Below are 22,582 nucleotides of genomic sequence, written 5' to 3'. Positions count from 1 at the left end.
AATATGAAATACAATATAAGGCATGATGGGAACACTGTAGAAGAGAAACTCATACAAATATATCATACTGTAAGTATTACTGAAAAGCTCTCCTTTTTTGTAGTTCGCTTTGTATTAGAGTTTAATATATTCTGTACATTATATATACATCCATACATACAAACAGTTTAAACAGTTTAGAAATATATATATATATATATATATATATATATATATATATATATATATATATATATATATACACACGCACACACATCTATATCTGTATCATCTCTGTACAAAAAGGCCAAAGTTTAAACCTTATTTGAAACACTGTGCAAAATGTACAATCCAACAAATGAGTCTTTCATAGATACTTCAGCTTGTACCTAAAGTCAACATCATAGGTAGGCTGCAAAATGCCTAGCCCAGCACGAGATTGGTCCAGGGGTGGGATTTTACCATTTTTATCTGAAAGTTCCATCTCAAAATAGGAAAGCAGAAGAGACAAAAACTGCTTAATTTCATGCACAGCAAAGAATCGTCCGGGACATTTTGTCACCCCGGAACCAAAAGGCATGTAGTAATATCTTAATTTGTGACCATTTCTGTAAAAAGCGGTTTTCTCTTGGCCATTTTCATCTAGGTAACGATTGTACTTGAAGGTCTGTGGATAGACAAATGTGGTGTTAGGACACTAGTTTCAGAACATTAAACCTGGCAGAGTCTACCACATTGAAAGACTATTTGAAATGTTTGTCATTTAATTTATTGTATTTCTTTTAGCATTCCTACATTTCTGAATTTAGCATAATTGTGTGTTTAATAATTATGAGACAAAAACAAATGATCTGAATTAGTGACACAATACCTCAGCTGTGAACTTTGGATTAAGCTTCCAAATATGAAAGTAAAATTAAAAAAAGACTACAGAGACTACAGAGAAAGCTCACTTAACCACAATGAAAATCTGTGGTTGCTTTCGATAAGAAGCTACACCTCTCTTATTTGTTGGGGTTTACTAAGTTTTACTGTGATTAAAAAGCATTTTTCTTGCGCTCTTCTGCATGTAAAACATGAGATAACGTGAATGTGTGTTAAAGAATAGCATATACTCGACTTACCAGAGGATCTTCATAAATTTCAGGATCAAAATGGAGCAGCTGAGGGTATAGGGCTATTACATCATCTTTACGAATGTTGTATGATTGGCAGTTGTCCAACTGCAGTGTAAATTTTTCCTTGGCAACTCTGACATTGAGAGATGCACTTGATAGTCTCATAGCTTCCTTAATGATGCTGTCTATAAAAATGAAATGAAAGAAAAGTGCAGTATAGTACATTAAAAGCTGCTTTCAAACTAAAGGTCCCATTCATTCTCTGTTTCATAGCATGTTTTCATTATAAAGTATCAGAGCATTTGAAGGTCTAGGCTTTTAGTTTAATGGCTGTTGAAGAAACTAGAACTAAATTATGAAATAGTAGAGGTATTTACCTAATACAGGCATGTCATCCAACTGCTCTTTCGCCAAAAAAATGTGGTGACCATCTAAACTTGCCTTTTGGCCAGAATTCTCTAATGTTTTGTTGACTTCATCTGTTGCTGCTTTCATTGCTTCTGGGCACCTGAAAAAGTAAATATAATTATAGTATTGGTTTTCAGAAATAAATTATTTTTTAACATAACAATAGGCCACATTCACACATACTTACTCTCTATAGACAAATTTAATAAAGTTTGGTATCTATTGAACTGTTCTAGAATGTTGATGGTTTCTTTAACAGTCTATACAAAATGAATATACTTTAAATGCTCATTGAGTTAAGGCTTTGTATGTGGTACCAAATGTAACATGAACAAGTTGTGGACCACTATAACATTTGTGCTTGGGTTTTATTGCAGAAAAACATACATGACTAATTGCTTACCTGATCAAATAAAATAAAGTCCAGAATGTGGCAGGCAACGTGTTGGCCTGTGATGCCCACAGCACAGCTACATGGGTCCGTGCTTTACTCATATCATTAAAAGTAGATAAGGTATCATTCAGAAACATTCTGAGCGAAATGAGATCAGACACATTCTGCCTTTTACTAAGGTTTTCGTGTAGGAGAGTCTTTGCCAGATTTTCTCTGGCACTATGTCCACTTTTGAACACATGGATTGGAAGGCCAGCTACAAGGGCTGGGAAAATTTTGTCAAACTCTTTAAAGTTTTCAAGGGCATTAAGGACCAGTGCCCGCTGCGCTTCATGTCTGGCAAGATTTTTGTCTTCCTGGGAATTGAGTTCTTTGCCAAAGAGTGTTAAGTAGCCTGATTCAAACATCACCCTGTAGCAGAATGCAAAAATCCCATCTGTCACCCAGTCTTTGGAGTTGATTTTAACTGTGTCTGATTGCAACATAACACACTGGAGATTTTCCATCATTGTTTCAGTAAGGGTCAGCAAGGCTTCGCCCTGCATTGTTTTTATGAAAGTCTGGTGCAGGTTTTCAGTTGTGTAGCCATCACTTGGATCCATACTTTCATGTCCAAAGGCCTAATGGAATAAAAGATATTCTGGTCTAAATCATGTAATAAACAAACAAATGCTATTTTTCAATAGAAAAAAATAAGTAGGAATAATAATACAGTGCCATGTAAACAAGCTTTACAGTATATCACAAACTGTCATCAAACGAGATAGGGTTACCTTGGCAGAGGCAGTGAAATGAAATTTTTTCCAGTCCAGATGCCTTCCATGGCGCATCACAGAGTGGTATGAAAATGGGTCAGTGAGGAAGTGAACATATTGACCAGCAATTTTGCATGTGAAGATGTGCCCATACTTCTTTTGCCTACAACGAAGGAACTCAAGAGGGTTGGCACCAAACTTCAGGGCGCAGCCAAGGTATGGGATTAAGCCATTCTCTACAGGAGGCTCTCCTGGACGCCTGAAACATGAAGGAGGCACTGTATAATAAATAATACAATAACTTCATATCTGCATTTTCAATGGCAGATGAAAGTGACAAATGTCATTCAAGTACTGTTAATGGTCAGAATATATTTTAAAAAAAAAACACAAAAAAAACAAGTATGTTTGACATTCATTTTACAGTAGTAATTTTTATGACCAATTATTTAATAAAGACCATTATGTATTCAATGGGTTTATTTTTATTGATGCTACAATTTCTCCTACAGGATCAAACAAATAAAAAAAAAAACTGCCCCACTGCATCCCCTTGTTTTTGGTAATTGAACCTTTACTGAAAAGACTGCATTCAGTCATTTCATTTCATTTTAAGTGCAATTATTCAAGAGCTAAAATAAAAGTTTAAAATGTCTTTAAGGCAGATTAAAACTGGACTTACCGTCTCCTTATTCCCAGTATGAGCCACAAGCAGCAGCACAGACCAACTACAACTCCCCAGATCAAAGCAATACTCAGAATCATTGCTGATATACTCTAAATTATAGCTGCACAAGATGAAAACTGATATGTTGATGATTCAGTGTATTGGACTCTTTTTATAGGCTACCTTGGTAGTTTATTAACCGTTTGCTATTTGTTCCAAAAAATGGGATCAGCCCTTTATGTAAATCCATAGGAAAAGCTTTAGGGAATTAGACATAGGATAGTTCACCGGATTGCTGTACTGCCCTTGAACTATGCCCATGAACACACACACAATATTTTTTTAAACCAATCAGGATATAGCTGGAAAACAATTTCAAGGTCTTGAGAGTGTGGTTTTACTGCTTTATGAAATAGAAGTTATATATCAGATAATGATACATTGTACATTCAGAAGTTAATAATATGAATTTGATAATGTAATATTTTGTTGTAAATTACATTTGTTGATTTTGATCATATGCTGACCTGTTAAAACCACACTTGTGCAAAAAACATGTATACATGATACATAAGACATCTAAAAATCTAAGATAAACCCAAAGATCACTGGAGATTCTAATGAAGATTAGCTGATTTTGTTATTTGTGTTCATTTTTGTTTTTAGACTAATGCTTAAAAAAAAAAAAAAATAGTAACAGTATATCCAGTCAGCTAAATGAATGTTTGAGTATCAGAATGAATTGCTTGCCTGCACCAGTAGCATACATACACTACCTTAAATGCATACTGTACTGTGTACTTATATCTAGAGTTGTTAAGCTTAAAAAATGAATTTTTGGAAAATCAATTATTGTAAGGTGACATTGGTTTTATGTTGAGAAATATTTTTAAGAAAAATAAAAAACAAATATCTTGCTTGCATAAGTATTCAACCCCCACACATTAATATTTGGTAGAGCCACCTTTCGCTGCAGTAACAGCTTTAAGTCTTTTGGGGTAAGTATGTACCAGCTTTGCACACAGTGTCGGAGTGATTTTGGCCTATTCTTCTTGGCAGATTTGCTCCAAGTTGTTCAGGTTGGTTGGACGATGCTTGTGGACCGCAATTTTCAAATAGTGCCATAGATTCTCAATGGGATTGAGATCAAAACTTTGACTGGGCCATTGTAGGACATTCACCTTTTTGTTCTTGAGCCATTCCAATGTTGCTTTGGCCTTGTGCTTGGGATCATTGTGAATTTCCTCACAAGCTTCAGTTTTTTAGCGGACTGAAGCAGATTCTCTTGCAGCATTGTTTTATATTTTGCTCCATCCATTCTTCCTTCAATTGTAACAAGATGCCCTGTCCCTGTGATGAGAAGCATCCCCACAGCATGATGCTGACACCGCCATACTTCACTGTAGGGATGGTGTGTCTTGAGGCATGGGCAGTGTTAGCTTTGCGCCACACATAGCGCTTTGAGTTTTGGCCAAAAAGCTCTATCTTGGTCTCATCTGACCACAAAACCTTTTCCCACATCGGAGCTGGGTCACTCTCATGCTTTCTGGCAAACTCCAGACGTGCTTTCAAATGGTACTTTTTGAGCAACGGCTTCTTTCTTGCCACCCTCCCATACAGGCCAGTGTTATGCAGAGCTCTTGATATGGTTGACTGGTGCACCATTACTCCAATCCCAGCCACTGAACTCTGTATCTCCTTCAAAGTGATTGTTGGCCTCTCTGTGGCTTCTCTCACAAGTCTCCTTCTTGTTTGAGCACTGAGTTTTGAGGGATGGACTTTTCTTGGCAGTGCCTGGGTGGTGTGATGCAGCTTCCACTTCCTGATTATTGACCCAACTGTGCTCACTGGGATATCCAAACACCTGGATATTATTTTGTACCCTTTCCCTAATCTATGCATTTGTATTACTTTATCTCTAACTTCTGTAGAATGCTCTTTGGTCTTAATTTTCCTTCAGATTCACAGCCTTACCAATGATCCTTCAAAAGTGGGGTTTTTATCCAGAAAATGTGACAGCAACTTTAATGGCTCACAGGTGGAGGCCAATGGTAAGGTAATTGTGTCCTCGTTAGGGTAATTTCTTTCATCGGTGCAAACTGGGTGCTTCCACAGCACAGGGGTTGAATACTTATGCAAGCAAGATATTTCAGTTTTTTATTTTTCTTCAAAATATTTCCCAACATAAAACCAATGTCACCTTACAATAATTGATTCTGAGTTTCAGTGTTTAAAAATAAAATATCAAACAAAATGAAATTTCAATGTACCATTTGTAATTCAGTAATATGAGAGAATTGGTCAGGGGTTTGAATACTTTTGCAAGGCACTGCATATATATATATATATATATATATATATATATATATATATATATATATATATTATATAATATATATATAAAAATTTGTAATGTCAACTTAATATAATTGCAATTATGTCAGTATAAGTGTTTGATAGGTCTACAAAAAGTATCAATACATTGGCTGGGGCTTGTGTAAATAAAGGTGCTTTTGTTGGCAGGAGAAACAAGCTGCTCAAAGATATCACGTTTTTATATGACAGCAGATACAGTATCTTGCAGTTGATCCCTAAAGAATTCTACCTGCCAACATTTTGGTTGTTTATTTTTTATCACCAGAAAGAAGTATAATACAAACCTACAGTACTGTGCAATATTGAAAAAAAAACATCAGATAAGGGGCTGGTTAGCTCCTTTTCTATAGGAAGTGCAGAATATGCAGGGTATCAATATATAATGAAAACAATGTAATTTTTTGAATAGAGCACTGTGGTACACCCTTCTTTATCTCAACATTCCTCCTCCTTTTACCAATGGTCACCTAGCTGATATAACCATGGAACCAATCAACAGCTTTATCAGACAGACCCAGTGCCCCCAATTTGTAACATAATAAAATGTGGTCTTTGGACAGATCAATAAAGATTACTTCTCCCTCTTGTTTGCTCTCCAAGTCTCTAAGACCCCTAAAAGGAAGGATCTCTGTTGAACAGCAATACATTGTACATCTGTTCAGCACTCTAAGGGTTAAAAGCTGCTGGTTTAGCAGCTTATATTTACTAAGTTCATAGTCTAAAAGAATCACTAAGCCATCAAATATCATGTTTACATCATGACTATTATTAGAACCTTTGTCTATTTTGGGGTACTGGAGCTGGGACTGCTCTCCTGTGTTAAAATATCTGTCAGTCACCCTATTTAAACCGTAGCCAGTTTCCTAATTCTCATATTGCTTTTCAGTTTGTGGTTACCATGCACACTTGCAGACCCAATCTTAAAACAAACCTTTGTTTTCAATTGGTATAAATGACTACTCACCTGAGGCAGCTTTTGTTGTCATCTGACTCAGATGAAGAATTTCTCTGTCCTTCTGGCTGTCTTCCTTCGACAGTAAAATTTCAAATAAATCCACCCATCCTGCTTCTCCTTCAGCTGACAATGCTGCTGCTTGTAGGTTCTGTAAACATTGTCATCACACATATATTGCAAATGTCATGGACTTTCTTATGTTATGTTCTTATGATATTATATTATCAGGAATCTACATTGAATGAACTTTAATTTGTCTAGCTTTGTCTAGAGATAACGATCAACCTAACACCTTGAATGCACCAGGCACTCAGGAAACAAAAGACTAATCAAACCTGTCTCCGTGATTTAATTAACCTGTCTAGTGAGAGAGAGGTGGTTTAGCATAGGAGTCTGAAGAGAGAGAAAAATAGCTTAAAAGATTTAAGACAAATTTCACATCATATTGACTTAATACTACTATGAGTACAATATGCAAGCATTTTTATTCTTAAATTGCCTAACAAGTATAGAGTAACCCAGGTAATAAATCCGTAAGAGAATTAAACTGTTTGCAATGTCTAACCAAAGTCGCAACCAGACATGTTTGGTGTCTAAAGAAATGTACTTTCTTATGGTAAAAATAACAGGAATTCAGAATAAAATCTGAATTATTTAGCAAAAGTTATTGCAAGATTGCAAGCCCATTCGCTACAAAATAGCCAATCGGAGCATGCAGAGGGAAATTCAAATAATCTCTTTGTTTGAAAAGTATAAATCCCCTGCCTTAGCTCCAGCTTCTTGCCACCACAGACCTGCGATAGACCCCTCTGCTATCCGCTCAGACAACTACAAGACTGCACCTAGAGCCCTCAGCTCTCAGTATTTATCCATCAAGGTTGGGAGCCCTGACACTCGGAGAAACACAAGGTAATGGAACGCTGAAAGTGACTGTTTTTCAGGCTAGGTAATAATACTCTTAAATATCTATTCAGGTATTGTGTGACCCCTTGTTGTGTCAGTATGTACTAGTATTTCTTTGGTAAATTGTTGTTTTAAACCTTGGTTCTAATGGTAATGCTTTTAATATGACATTAATTGTGTAACTGTTTTGTGTGATTTTCAAACTTATTTTGGTTGCATGCTTAATAATACCATCTTTCTAAGACGAGATACCCAGTATTGAATCATTTGCTCATGTTGAACAACCACAATTTATGAACTTTGAACAGTCTGGAATGTGGTCTATTTTCTGCTTGTTGTAACGTGTAAATCCACCATCGTTTTAGAGAGCAATATTAAAAACGGGTTTATACATTACAATAGTACACACAGCTCTAATTGGAGGTCCCACCGAGATCTTGACTATCGAAGGTATCTCTTTATCCCCTACAGTTTTTGGAGGTCCTTTAATTTATTGCTCTTAAGAATGTATTAACTGCCAACAATAGTACCCACATGCTTTAATCCCTGCTTGTCCAGCTGTGCCCACTGCAACTCCTCTTCGCCGCTCAAAAAGCACCAGAGCTCAGGATGATTCTACAGCGCAACTTTTTTTTTTACAAGGATTGTCCCATCGACAAACTCGTGAAAGTTCTTTTCAAAATAGGATTGCCCATTGAAGCAATGTGCAATCAGGCTGTTTTATTTGTTTCATATTGCAATTCAATATCAGCCGAGCCTGTCTTTCCTCCTGAAAAGTCACAACAGAGATCCAAACTAGTCAGTTCTCATGCCACCCTGCTGCATTGCAAGCACCACTCACCTCCGATTCAGCGACTACAACCCCTCAGGCTTCAATTTCATCTGATCCCTGCTCCGATGTGTGTTATCAGATGTTTAACAATATCAAGCAACTTATTCATCCTCTTTCCACCACTATTTCTACAATATCTAATCACCTGGATGCACTAGATAGCAGGATCACTCGCTTGGAACCAGGAGCCTTTACGTCCTCATCAATGACAACAGTGTTTGTCTCTCTCACTGCTTTAGCCATGCCCACACCTACTCTTGAATTGCCAATTTTCACTGTAACAACTGCCTCTGGTTTAGGAATCTCTGCTTCAGTTGTTCATCACAGAATTAGATCTACCACTGTTAATAATAATAATAATAATAATAATAATAATAATAATAATAATAATAATAATAATAATAACAGTTAAATGCGCAGACAGCCCTGTAGATATCAGAACACAGGCGTGTAGGCTATGTGTGCAAAATTTTAAAATCTAATTTAAGTGATTTACCATTAACATTTTCAAGCTGGGAAGCTGTTTAAAGAGACAAATGATTGACCATGATTTCTTTAATAGATTCTTCAGTGGTCTATGTGCTAACGCTTGTGGAGTTTGTGCTCCCACGCCCATTCAGTTTGTGCTCTGCGTTCAAACACAGCCTCTTCTTCAGTCTCCTCATCAGCCGCAGACTATTCTTCCCCTATCATCATTGCAGCCTATCTTTATGGCCCGTTTTGGCAGAAAGAAATCTGTCTTAATCTTTTGTGATAATCAATCTACTGTTCATATTATCAATAAAGGTCATTCCTCCTCCCCTCTAATTATGCAATTTCTCCGCTGGCTAGTCTGGATTTCAGTTACCAATAATTTTATTTTGAAATCCCAACACTGCTGACATTCAGTGGTGGAATCTTATATTCACTCTTCTCTCCAGAGTGGGGGGCTATCTCTCCACCAGGACCAGAGGCTTCCTCCCACAAAAAAGGTGTTTTTTTTTTCTTCTCAGTGATGACTATTTATGCTTCACTGATACGACAAGTTGAAATTAGCAAAGGTCATGAGCAGCACAGAGCGCTCTCAATAGGCACAATCGCCAGACGTCTACTTCACTTGTATATGAGAGTGGAAATGTTTTTTTTTTTTTTTCATTAGCGGTTAACTTTGAGCTGCTAAACAAAGATTAAATAAGTATACATCGTGGTTTAGAGAATATATGATACAATTAAAAAAAAAAAAAAATAGATCATTATTTTACTCCCCAGTTGAAAATCCCTGGTCTAGCTTAAGACATCTCTGAGTCAACATAAACTTGTAGATCTTTTTCATTGATTCTGTCTTCAATTTCAATATTTCTCATGGTATTTTTAATGCACATTTTTATTTCCTGCATGCAATACCTTACACTTTTCTCTATTAAATGTAATTTGCCATGTGTCTGCCCAGTTCTGAATGTTGTCTAGATCATTTTGAATGTCCATTGATGCTGCAACGGTGTTTGCCACTCCTCCTATTTTTGTGTCATCTGAAAATGTAACAAGTTTGCTTACTATACCAGAATCTAAGTCATTAATGTAGATTAGGAAGAGAGGAGGACCTAATACTGATCCCTGTGATACTCCACTGGTTACCTCTTTCCATTTTGAGGTTTCTCCTCTAATCAGTACTTTCTGTTTTCTACATGTTAACCACACCCTAATCCATGTGCATGCATTTCCTTGAATCCCTATTGCGTTCATTTTGAGAATTTGTCAAAAGCTTTCTGTAAATCTAAATAAACCATGTCATATGCTTTGCAATTAACCATTGTCGATGTTGCATCTTCAAAAAAATCAAGCAGGTTAGTTAGACACAATCTCCATTTATAAAACCATGTTAACTGTCTCCCAGGATACTGTTACTAGATAGGTCATTTTCCATTTTGGAACTTATTATAATTTCCATAAGTTTACATATAATAGAAGTCAGGCTTATTGGTCTGTAGTTATGTGGTTCAGTTTTCTCTCCCTTTTTGTGGATCAGTATTACGTTTGTGCGGAGCTTGATATCAATCATTCTTCATAATCCAAGTGTGTAATTTAGGATTTAACAACCCATTCCCCCATTTCTGTCATTCTTATTCCTAGAACTACCACAGTACTCCATGTTTGTTCATCGAGTATCCTCTGTACACATTTTATTTAATTGGTATATATATATATAATATATATATATATATATATATATATATATATATATATATATATATATATATATATATATATAATATATATATCTATATATTAGCCTAATAGTACAATATTCCTATTCCAAGAATCCCATGACAAAAACTTTTCAGCAAAGACAATTTTTCAGCAAGACAACTTCAGGAATTGTAATTAGATCAAGAACCTTGTTGTATTTTCCATTTAAACATACAGAAATGTCTAATTTGAAGAGAAGTAAACTGTTTTTGTAAAAATCTTTCAGATTGTGCTTTACTCTGAGGTCTGGTTATAACTGTTGACGTGAACTGAATTATAGTTTTATTAGCATATTTGTCATAGTTTTTTGTTTTAAATAAACATATTGTTTATGTCATTAAACTATGCTAAAGTTACTTTATTCAAAATAAATCTTATGTTGGTCTGTTTTCAATGTCAGTGTGTCTGACAAAATATGCAAAAATAGATTAAGAATTCTGGACAGGAAATTAAATTGAAATCCCTTCAAGATGGAATATAAATGTTTCCCCTTTTTCTTAATAACAAAATTGAAACATTTATAAAATTCAGTGGCAGCCAAGCATTCCAAGGCACAAAACCATGCCACAAGCATATTGCAGTGATGAGGCCATCAAGATTATAAACGTAAGGGTTTAAACAGAATAATATTATAATACAGCCCACAAAACTCATTAGGGTTTGTTGTATTGGTTTAAAAGAATTACATTTTAAAAGAGAAACACATTTGGCAGTATAATTACTTTTGAGGACAATAATATTTAATGAAGGATTTAAACAGCGGGAGTATTTGTATCTTCCTCAGTTTAAATCCATGCAATAGATAAGGTTAAATATATTAAATAATGGGATTCATGACACGATGTAAATAATGATTTTCTTCACACCTCTTGGATTGATTACATCCAGCACAGCTGCTATTATTAGGGTTATAGTGTCCTGAATTGACTTTCCAGTTTAAGGTTATTTTTTTCAAGCTCAAAAAAATCATTCAAACTTTGGACAGCTGCTTCAGATTAAATTGAATGTTTATAAAGTAATAACAGGAGACCCTTGTATAGGAACATCCTGTGAAAATGAGACATGTGATTTAGAATATTCATGTTTGTATTTTTAACTTGACGTAAACTCTGGTTTGACCTTGATTTACCTTTTCCGATATGAAGAACTGAAGCCAAACATTGGCTGCTGAGTAATCCATATCAAACTGTCACTGTCAATCAAACACTTTCTGCCACTTTTGCTAAAGTTAATACCTAATCAGTTGACTTCATTGTCATTGCTGCATATTTGACTTATCATGGATATTTACAGATATGTTTCTACTAGGCATATTTTAAAATATAATATGACAAATGTATAAAGTAGATTACAGTAGAAAAAAGATATGTATTTTTCAGTATTGGAGACCGGTGATTATTTGAGACCGGTGTTTATATATGATCATTTTTAACAATTTTAAACATTCCAGCAACTTTGTTAAAAGGTTGTGTGTCATTAGGAACTAAGTAATAGTTTTGTTTTATAACAAAATTACATTGTATTGTACACCCTCAAGAATAAAGCAAAAGTATTATTACAACTCTTGCACTGGTTAACATTTATTTATTTATTTTTGACCAGCATTGTTTTGCAAACAAAACAAACAAACAAAAAAATAAAACCACAACAACAACAAAAACACAATTCTTGCTCTCACAAAATTATTTAGTCAAAACAAATCTGAATATTACTGTAACCTTTTGATGCTAAGAACAGATTTTACTGAAAGAGTGGCATGGGTCTTGATGTCAGAGAAGGTCTTTATTTGACACTATATAGGTAGGAAAACAAATTTATACAAATAAGATAACCCCTAGTCATCATTATCTGATAAACACTACAGTTTGGATTTTATCGAGTTTAAATCTTTACAACTAATAGGTGCTCTCTTTACCCACAATACCAATAAATGTGTTGAAAGTGTTGTAAGGTGGCATGTGTTATCTCCTTTACTGGAATTAAAGGATTTGCTGGCAAAGATGGAATGTTCATGTAAAAACAGGTTGTTCCAATATTGAAAATGTCCAGTTTGTTACAATTTAAAGGGATAGTAATATAATATATATTTCCATAACATTGAATTTTTTACCTGTTAAATATTACAACTATTTGTGTTCTCAATTCTTTTTCACTGTTTATCATGATATGAGGATGTTCAAGCAATTCAGGGACTAGAAACATTCATGTGATTGAAGATCAAATGAAGGCAGCCATGTATACAAACATTCTGCAAAGTACAGTGATACCACCTGCTTGTACGCTGATTGGCAGACAATTTATCTTCCAAAACAACAAGGACCCAAAGCATTCTATGGAATTCTTGAAAAAAAACAAAGATGAAAGTTCTGGAATGGACTTTGAATCCAATCCAATAGAAACTGGCCTCAAGCAAATAGAAAAAAAGCTGTAACCAAGCATTATATCCAGTTGCCTGTGCTGAAGGAAAAACGCAAGAATGGGCCCCGATGTTAAGAATTATCTAGAACATCTGAAATTGTAATAAAAGCAAAAGGAAGACACAAAATACTAAATCAGCCAATACTTTTGTCATGAACAAAAACATTCATTTTTTGATAAAGATTATTTGTCAAATTACTAGAAATTGTATATTTTGTTTTATTATAAAGTGGCTGAAGTTTACTAAATGTTACCTTGAATTCTGGTATAATAAGCGTAGGGAGCCAAAACTTTTGTCTGAGACTGAACTAGGCAGTGATTATTAGAGCTGATAAGAATACTTGGAAAGTCATCCTTATTTCATTTAATAATTAACAATATAGCCAACTGTACGTTTAGGTGTTCTAGTAGCCTTGAACTGTGAGATATCTTGTGCTTCTTGAACAGCTTATGACACACTTGTTTAATAACTATTCCAAAATATATTTCAACCCCTTATTTTAAGACTATCCACAACTATAATTTAGAAATACAAAAGTAAACTGGTATATTCGTTCTCAGTGTTTCAACTAAATGTGTTCAGTGTCTCAGTGTCTTCACTATTTAAAATGTCAGCAGTATGAACAGTAGTAAAGCCAGCATTCGACCAAAATTAAAAAAAATATAAAGACCGTAGTAGGCACCGGTTTGCTTCACAGCCCACTCCACCATTCTAATCTTTAAAATGGATCCACCTTTTTTACTTTTATTCATCATCAATTTAAGAACTATATCAGTAAATCTTTTTTTTAAATGTATTTTTCCAGTCTAATTGTATAACTTGAAAAATAGTGAAAACAAACAGTCAAGAGATTATTTCTTGTGTTCATAACTACAACTGGCCTGTCAGAGCCATGGTTAAATCAGATTACACAACAATGCAGCTAGAATACTCACAATTCATGACCTGTTTATTTAAACAAGCTTCTTACTCCCTACTGCCCTGCATAGCTGAGGTCATGGCCCTGCATGGCAAATGCAGATCTTTTGATAGTGCCTAGGGTTTCATACAGGAGATGTGATGCTGGGGCTTTTATTGGCTATGGTCTGCAACTTTGTTTGTGCAAAGACAGTTTGTATCTTTTAAATCTGTTTTTTGCATAAATCTAGTTCTGTAACCATGAAACATTACCATTCTGTTTGGCATTTAAGAAGACAAACTTTTTAGCTTTGAACAAACTTCAAACCTTTGTCAATATATAAACTATGTAAGAATCACAGCTGTCTGAACTTTGTTAGCCATTTAGAATATGTCATTCTTAAGTGCACCAGTCATGAATGCCCAGCAAACAAGGACTCTACAGTCTAAAAACAGGAGAAGTTAAAAAAAAAAAACAAAACCAAAAAAAAAAACAGGCAAAACAAAAGCCATCTGCAGCAGAATCTGGTACAGTATCATCAGCTGTGAAAGTGTGGACTGAGGAGGTTAGGGGTTTGGAGGATAGAATTCTAGTAATTTATTATGTATGTGAGTGCGAGTGTGCAGGCTTTGTATTTTGTTTCACAGCCATGTATGTGTAGATTCATGTGAGGTCGCGTAAACAGTGCTGGTATTGCTTATGGGTTGGGGGGTGGGGTGGATTTTCCTCCAGTTGGACTGTGCGCTCTGTGCTCAGAAGGTGCCAGTGCTTTTTGCAGATAAATGTATGGGACAGTTGAATGATTATAATGAAAACCTTTATTGTAAGATGTATTATATTTTATTTTACTTTTGCCTAGGGATGCACCAAATCCAGGATTCGGTTTCGGATTCGGCCTGAATACTTACTACTACCTACTTTTTGAGCAGGGTTTGGATTTGGCCAGATACTTATGGTTTGGGGAAACGAATCAGAATCCTACATCTGCACATCCATTTTAATACATCCCTCCAATATGTGCAGTAGTAAACCACGTCCTGTAGTATATCATGTCTTCCCCCGTCTTTTTTTCTTGAGCTCTGCATCCAATACAATTACAAATCACACTAACACTCAGTATTTTTATTCATCACCATTTTAAGAACAGGTATCAGTAAATCTTTTTTTTAAATGTATTTTTCCAGTCTAATTGTATAACTTGAAAAATAGTGAAAACAATTGAAACTTTTGTTTAGTTTAGTCTTCAGTATTACTGCAAATAGTGTGATTGACAGCTGGTTTCACAGACTCCGATTAGCACTAGTCTTGGGCTACTGTACATGAATTAGCATGAAGTAGTCCGAGATTAGCAGAGTTGTATAAAGGGAGAATCATTTATTGAAATAAAAAAAAAAAAATGTAGTAATAAGATCTAATACCTCCAACAATGTGTACATAACAAACATTACAAAAGTAATTTGTTTTTAAGGTTATCAGTTTAGATGCCGAAAACACATAATTGTCTCTCCTTGCCAATTTTGCCAATCTTGTATATGCTTTTCCTGATTAGGATGACAAGTTATGGGTTAAAAAAAAAAGTTTGGTACCAATGTAATCCCTTTCAGAGTAGTTCAATACAAATTAAAATATTTATTACATGGTAGCTCCGCAATTTCTTTCACACATTTCAGACATTTTAAAGAGTGGGCAATTGTGGCTTTTTACTTGGGTGTAGGGGCCCCCTCACTTTTCGACAAAAGAAACATGTGCACAGCTGAAAAAAGGTGTTATACCTTCACCACACTGGGTTGGTATCAAAATATCTGTGATGTCTGAGGGCTTATGTACATGTTTTCTATGTGTACTTATCAGGCTCTTATCAGTACACCACAACATGAGCACTCTTCCTCCTAGATTGTAAATTATATTTGTATGGTGTTGGGCGTACATTTCTTAGTATTGGATGTACTAATGTTAAAGCTTAGCTTTTAAAATAATTCATTTAAATCAATATTTTAACAGACATGCTTATTACATACATAAACAAGAGAAACATGTCAGTAAATCACAATGCAGTTCAAAATCACAATAAGAAAAAAAAAAAAATACAGTATACCTCTGGATATATGTCAATTATCACATTCCGTTGCATTCAATGTAGCGTATGAGACAAGCCATTGGCATTCCATAAATAAGCCATATTTTCCATAGACAATTGCCATCACAATGACACACTATGTATTTTGACTGTGAGGTTGCCTTATTTGTGGAACCACCCTATAATTAAATTTTTGTTTATTGATGACATTTAGATGCATACTCTTTCCAGTTGCCCTTGCAAAGCTTCTCAGGAAACCCCATGTTTACCTTAGTCTACTCAAAAACTGTCACTGAAGTACATTTCTTTAGGTATCAAGTACATACCTAAAACGTGAAATGTTACCACAACAAAGGGAAAGTGCAGGTTACCTGGGATTGGAGAAAACTCCCAATGCTTGGAACATGCAGGTTACCCAGATAATAAGAATAAAGGACAAAGGACATGTATGTTTTTTTTTTTTTTTTTTAATACAAAATATTTAAAGTTGGAAGTAAACTTTGATCCAAATTTGTAGTTACATGGCAATATTTTATTAAAATAAAACACAGGCTGTGCAGATTGCACTTCTCTGCACCCAGCTCACCTGTTGGAAGGGACGAGCTCCATACTGCCTTTAAAAATAAACACATTGCCGTGCACTACATTCTATGAGTTTGGGTAGTTACAGTATTCTTAATGATGTCTTACAGAAAATGTTACATTTGTGTAATAAACAAGCTATAAGAAAACCATGACATACAGCATTGAAATAAAATAGTATAAATAACTAGTTGAAGTAACCAATGTGTTAGTTCTAAACGTATTTATTAATTAGTGACTAGTAATCATATAGGTTACTAGTAATTAAAAACATTGGTACTGGTAGTTGTAAATCCTCATCAGGTTGCTCTGCTCTAATACTGACAAACAAGATATTTATGGCATGGGTGATGAGCAGTGGAAGAATACCAAGTATCATGGTTTTTCATGGCATATCCTCTATATATGATTTGTAAGCTGTCAGGTCTGTCATTTGATTACTTTTGTGTTTGGTTAAGTAACTAAACAAGTGTTAAATAATAGGAATAAAATGGCACTGTAAAGAACATTTGCATATCTAACAGACAACAGTTTGAATGTATCACAAATGGGAGTGAAATCCAAGCAACCCCTTTACCCCTTGTGAAAGATCTTTACATGAACCCAATCATTTTTTATGCGACAATATCAGGTGGGTGAGCACGTACGCATTAGGGGGACAAGGTTATATAATGTGTAGTTTCTCTGGTATATGGTTTCCTTGATAATGTTACAAATTAAAAAAATATTTTAAGAATAAAATAATTTGAAAATGACCAGAAAACTCATTCTAACTCCATGACCCTTACAAATATTTACTTATCTCGTTGAAAATATTATTTAATAATATTTGCAACGAGATAAACATGTCATACTCTTTCCCTGGAAAGAATGTAGCCTTGAATAAAGTTAATAAAGTTCAAACTGAGCAACACCACACAGTAGCTTTTGGAGTTTTTTGTAGTGTAAGCTAGGAAATCACCAAAAGTATTTTTAGCAGGTATAAAGGATTTTTAAGGACATTAAAAGCATTTTCATGCTAAATATTTTCAGACAAGACAAAGTTAATTAAAATGTTTTTTTTTTTTGTTTTTTTTTGAGAATACAACAGCCACCAACAAATTTAAAGGTCGATTTAACATTTTAGAAATTTGCAGTGAGGTATTGCCCTCCTTGTCCTCTCAGTGCCTCACCCTAGTATTAGTAAAATGAAATGCAGGATGACATCTGCCAGGGGATGAGAGCCTGCTGCAGAAGTGGAGGAGGCGAGAAAGGGGGGAAAAAACAAAACTAAACCTCTAAAAAGACCATAGTGCTGTGGAATTGAAAAGAGCTCAGAGAATAGTACTTGCAGACATTGCTGCAGCAAAGTGGGAAGATTGTGAGCTCCAGGTTTGCTCCAGAACTCGCTTTGTTTTGTCTTTGTTAAATTCCTTCAGAGATATCATTTTTCTGAGTGAGGCGCATCTCAGATCAATAGAACTAGTCCTGAAATGATAAAATCTTGGATATTATATAACATATCTTTTAAAAGTTTACTATAGTAACAGTGTAATAATGCACAGTGAAAGCATGCTACATCATAGGTAAGAATTGTAAAGCCTTAGTATGGTAAAGCATATACACGAAAAAATGGCAAAACATAATAAACTGTGGTAAATGCATCCTACTGTATAACATAGGAAAGGCACAGGAAAACATCAAAATTATTATACTTTTATAATGGGCAATCTAATTTAATTTATGTTGAGCTTTACTGAATTAGACATAAAAACCAAAATAATACTGTTGGAAATGATTCTATATATAAAGCAGATACAATTGTTCTTTAGCATATATCAAAAAAGGTTTAAAACTCAAGTTGCTTTATAAGTCCTTGATTTGAATGAAACCTTGTTTTAATCTGAAAAGCACGTAATCATTTTATTCTATTATAACCTTGAGATAAGGCAATAAATTATGTCTACTGGAAGAGGGCTCATATCTCTGTGCTGATGAGTTTCAGGGTCTTGTTTTATTTCAGCCCTTTGATCCATTTGGTATACCTGAACACATACTTCAACATTTGCACTTTGGTTCTAACTGTTTTGAAACGGGAAACACTGGAGTATGGTCTTTGAAATTGTTAATTTACCTTGAACAAGTAAAAGATAACTAACCTTGAGAGTGTAATAACAATTCAAAGATAAAATGTACAAACTGCATAGATCAGGGCTTTCCGACCGATGACGCTTGAATCGTATGTGGGCTCTTTAAACAAAAAATCTGGTTCTTTTGAGTTAAATTTTAGGTATTCAATTTCATTTAGTTTTAATTTCAAAATGTTAATTTTGACATGTATTTCTATGTGGGTACTGTTATAGCTTCTAATATATACACTCCCTTTGCATAGTTTGTCCAAATGCATATGAGTTGAGCCTGCCTTTGTTCTTCTTCCATTTCATTAATTATATGCAAGATCACCAGAAAAAGCTACCTGAAAAAAATAAAAGAAACACCTCTGAATCTGAATCCCTTGCTGCTGACTCACTGGTAGCTCTGTCTTAATACTGTAACATTTCTTCAATGTTTTTGAGTGAAACAAGACATGCGGAGACCAGGTGGGATTCCAAACTATGACCAGTTTTTTTTTTTTTTTTCTGTTAGCAACTGGTAGAATAGCGAATCCCTGTTTGGGCCGGGGTTCATGCCAAAATAATAAACTCCTATTCTAATTTGTTCTCTATCGTCTCCTCGCTCTCTCTCTCACTCTCAGGTATCTTCTTTTCTCTCAACCACATTCACTCTCTCTCTCTTCCACTCCACAGACCCACTCTTTGGTTCTTCTGACTGCTTAACAGTTACGGCCCTCTCATTCAGCCTTTCTCTATCCCTCACAGTCTCACAGCAACCGCAGTAGTCGAAGTCTGCACATGTTGACTTGCCCTCCCTCTTTATAACCTTGGCAGGCCCCGCCCACCATCCATTCACCACGATCCTCCGGCACTTACCATTTCTGGAGAGTAGCGAAGAATGATTCTAACTGGTACATCCCTTGGCAGCAGGTGGTTGGCTATATAATCGAGTCACTTTATACATATTTTCATCAAACAGTGACAAATAATTATAATGAAATGATAAGATCATGCCCTTACCCTCTGCACCTCTCTTTTCCTGGCAGTCGTTCGAGTCCCGGTGATTTTACTTTTTTTACTAGAAAAAGATGCTGCTGTCCTGCAGGTACCATTCGTATAAATGGATGGTACTGCATTCTTACTTAATTTAACTTTTTTTAACAGCACCCATCTTTACCATCATTAAATTAATAAAGCTGTCTTCGGTAAAGTGAGTGCTACACCGCTGTTGGGCTTAGCATCCCAATCCCTGATGGTTCTCACGAATTTCGTACTGGCTCTTTAGGAAACTCGTGGACAGATACCAATGGCCCTGCTGTGTTGGAGCAACCATATATTATACACCTACTGACCATGGTATCTTCCCTAGGCAAGTTGTGTTTTGGTGAGCGATAATGGAGGAAAGCAGCGGGCGGGATGACGAGCTTGTCCTGGTGTGATGTCACGCATAAATTAGCGCAGCTTCGAGTGAGCTGGACTTTTCATAGAGTTGTCAACTTCAGAGTTGTTTTTTATCCACTTACCATTAAAACCTATACATTAAAACTGCACTGATACTTTTATTGATCTACTAACAGTACTATACAAGTGCATTCTGAAAAAAAAAGAAAAATCACTGCACCTCACCTTTAAGGTAAAGTTGTTTATAATTGACAAATACAGCACAATTAATGTTAAACTTTGACATTGCGTCTTGAACTTCCAGCTGTAACAAATGAAGATTAGGTAAAGGGGCATTCAGGACAGAAAATAGGAGGCACTTTCTTACAAAGAGAATTGTGGGAGTCTGGAACCAACTCCCCAGTAATGTAATAGAAGCTGCTTGATGAGATTCTGGAATGAATAAGCTACTAACAACCAAATGAGAAAGATAGGCCAAATGGCCTCCATTCGTTTGTAACCTTTCTTATTTACTTATGTTCATTAATAGCACTATTACAATATTATCACAGGTAAATCATGCATAAGTATGGCTTGTAATATAATACTTCATAAAGAAAGGTGAAAATATGCTAGAAGGTAAACGTTTAGCTGGTTGCATGCCCATTGAGGCTGTTCTGTGATATTCATGGGACCTCTTGAGAATTGTTCATTTGACTTGAATGTTTATGAGAACAGTAATTGGAATAGTTGAGATTAGAGATATCAGCATCCAAAGGCTACAGGCTGTAAATCTTGTGCTGGATCAATAAGTAGGAGTGTGCTGATACTCATCATTTCTGATTAATAACTTTTAAGACATTTAAAGGTATTAATTAAATTGATTAAAACATGTAATTACTCAATGCAAAGCAATGCTGTCCCTCTGTTTCCCTCATTTACACAATTATTGAGTTAAAATCACTAACAATCTGGAAGTGTTATTTAATATAGAACCTGTTGGGATTAAACTAACTAAAACACATTTATATTGTATAAGCAATTGTTTGTCTTACCTTTCTTTAATCCTTTTTATAGAATAGTTTCCTTAGAAATGAGTCATCTCTGCACGAATTGTGGGATTGTAGTGCTTGCCAAGGTGTTCTGTCTGATTAGTTTCCATAGTGACGAATGAGTACCATTTGCAACATATTTTTGTCAAGTGTCATATTTGTCAGATTTTTGTCAACCCAGAGTGCTTTGCTACATATAACAGAGATGCAGTTTGATGCTAATACTTTATTAAATTTAGAGAACATTAAGAATATGAAAAACCATAGGGGACAGCTGTCTTCTTTTCTTTCCCTGAATAAGCCTGTTTCATACCGACTTGGTTACTTCAGTCTCCAAAAGGCCTGTCTTCATTATCACTGTTTCTGATTACATCTTTCGTAACTGCTTATTTGTTTTTCCCAATAGCCCCACATTGTTTTGCATCAGTCATTAAGTTACCTAACATGCCCTTGGTCCTAACATCAGCTTATATTCAACAAAACACTTGTTTTGAATCTTTATTAGATATAATCACCTGTAGAGATACCTTTGTGTTTTTGGGACAGTCTAGGTCCTAATACATCATCTATTACCTGTAGAGATCATTTTTACAGTGTTTTTTGGGACAGACTAGGTCCTAAGACATTCTCCCTGGTTGGGAACGTCATTGGCAACATGCTAAAATGAAAAAAAATACAGACTGTTTTCCTTATAATTTAACTGAAATTAATATTTTAAAAAGTTAGGAGTTTTACACATTGGATTAACACAAAAGTGGTATCAGTGCATTGATCAAGTTTTTATTTAATATGTCACTGTGTGGGGGTAGTATGATTATGTGACATTAACAGAGGTCAGAGGTCACAGAGTCACCTAATAAGCTGTTGTTGGGCCTTTTCAATTTTAGTGGCTCAAAAATGGGTTCTGCCTGATTTAGAAGTGTTTAAGAAGGTTTATAATATTCTTCATCATGTATCAGTTTTTTTTTTTTTTTTTACCAAATAGATTTGATCTATAACTTATCGTTAGGTTTTGTCTGGGTGTGTCTGGCCGGACAGTTCATTTCCAGGGTCGGGAAGTCGGTCAGCCTAGAAGACGAGACTCTGTTTGCAGGAAGTATTGACCTGGAGGTAAACACGGTAGCAGCTGCAAGCAATAAAAGCAGCTGCAGTTGTTTACCAAGGGATCATGAATGATAGCATAGGGGCCGGAGAATTGTTAATATATTCCTTCACTTGGGTTTTGTGCATTAACTTGGAAGGACGGAGAGAGCCGCAGTAGTAACTGCCTGATAACTTCTTTGTGTGAAAAGAATATTCGTGAGTGTTTTTCCATGTTGTTAGTAAGTGTCTTGCTTGTTGAACCACCAGACAGCTAACACGATTCCGGAGCTGTCGCTTTTGGGCCAGCACAAGCCGGAGCAGCACTTCACAACTGTCACAAAAATAGCCTGTTCTCACCAACTAATATGTACACCCTGGACTGGTG

General features: G+C 35.3%; 1 protein-coding gene across 1 annotated transcript; it reads right to left on the bottom strand.

The window, feature by feature from the left end:
- Positions 1–272: 272 nt before the first annotated feature.
- On the bottom strand, positions 273–3,419 carry LOC121309455 (cytochrome P450 7A1-like). Its single transcript, XM_041242392.1, has 6 exons — positions 3,337–3,419; positions 2,673–2,913; positions 1,909–2,519; positions 1,475–1,605; positions 1,104–1,282; positions 273–646 (listed from the first exon to the last, which is right to left on the bottom strand). The coding sequence occupies exons 1-6, from the start codon at positions 3,417–3,419 to the stop codon at positions 347–349; spliced, it is 1,545 nt and encodes a 514-aa protein (XP_041098326.1). The 3' UTR covers positions 273–346.
- Between the last annotated feature and the right edge of the window lie 19,163 nt (positions 3,420–22,582).

This window comes from Polyodon spathula, chromosome 3 (assembly GCF_017654505.1).
Source record: "Polyodon spathula isolate WHYD16114869_AA chromosome 3, ASM1765450v1, whole genome shotgun sequence".
NCBI classification, from domain to species: domain Eukaryota; kingdom Metazoa; phylum Chordata; class Actinopteri; order Acipenseriformes; family Polyodontidae; genus Polyodon; species Polyodon spathula.
This window is presented reverse-complemented; position numbering and strand designations above follow the sequence as displayed.

What these genes read in the sequence shown, in the direction of transcription:
- LOC121309455 (XM_041242392.1), bottom strand. Translation starts at nt 3,419, where the DNA reads ATGATTCTGAGTATTGCTTTGATCTGGGGAGTTGTAGTTGGTCTGTGC. An exon ending in ATTTCACTGCCTCTGCCAAG is followed by an intron (nt 2,520 to 2,672) that starts GTAACCCTATCT and finishes TTATTCCATTAG; the next exon opens with GCCTTTGGACATGAAAGTAT. An exon ending in ACTTTATTTTATTTGATCAG is followed by an intron (nt 1,606 to 1,908) that starts GTAAGCAATTAG and finishes TTACTTTTTCAG; the next exon opens with GTGCCCAGAAGCAATGAAAG.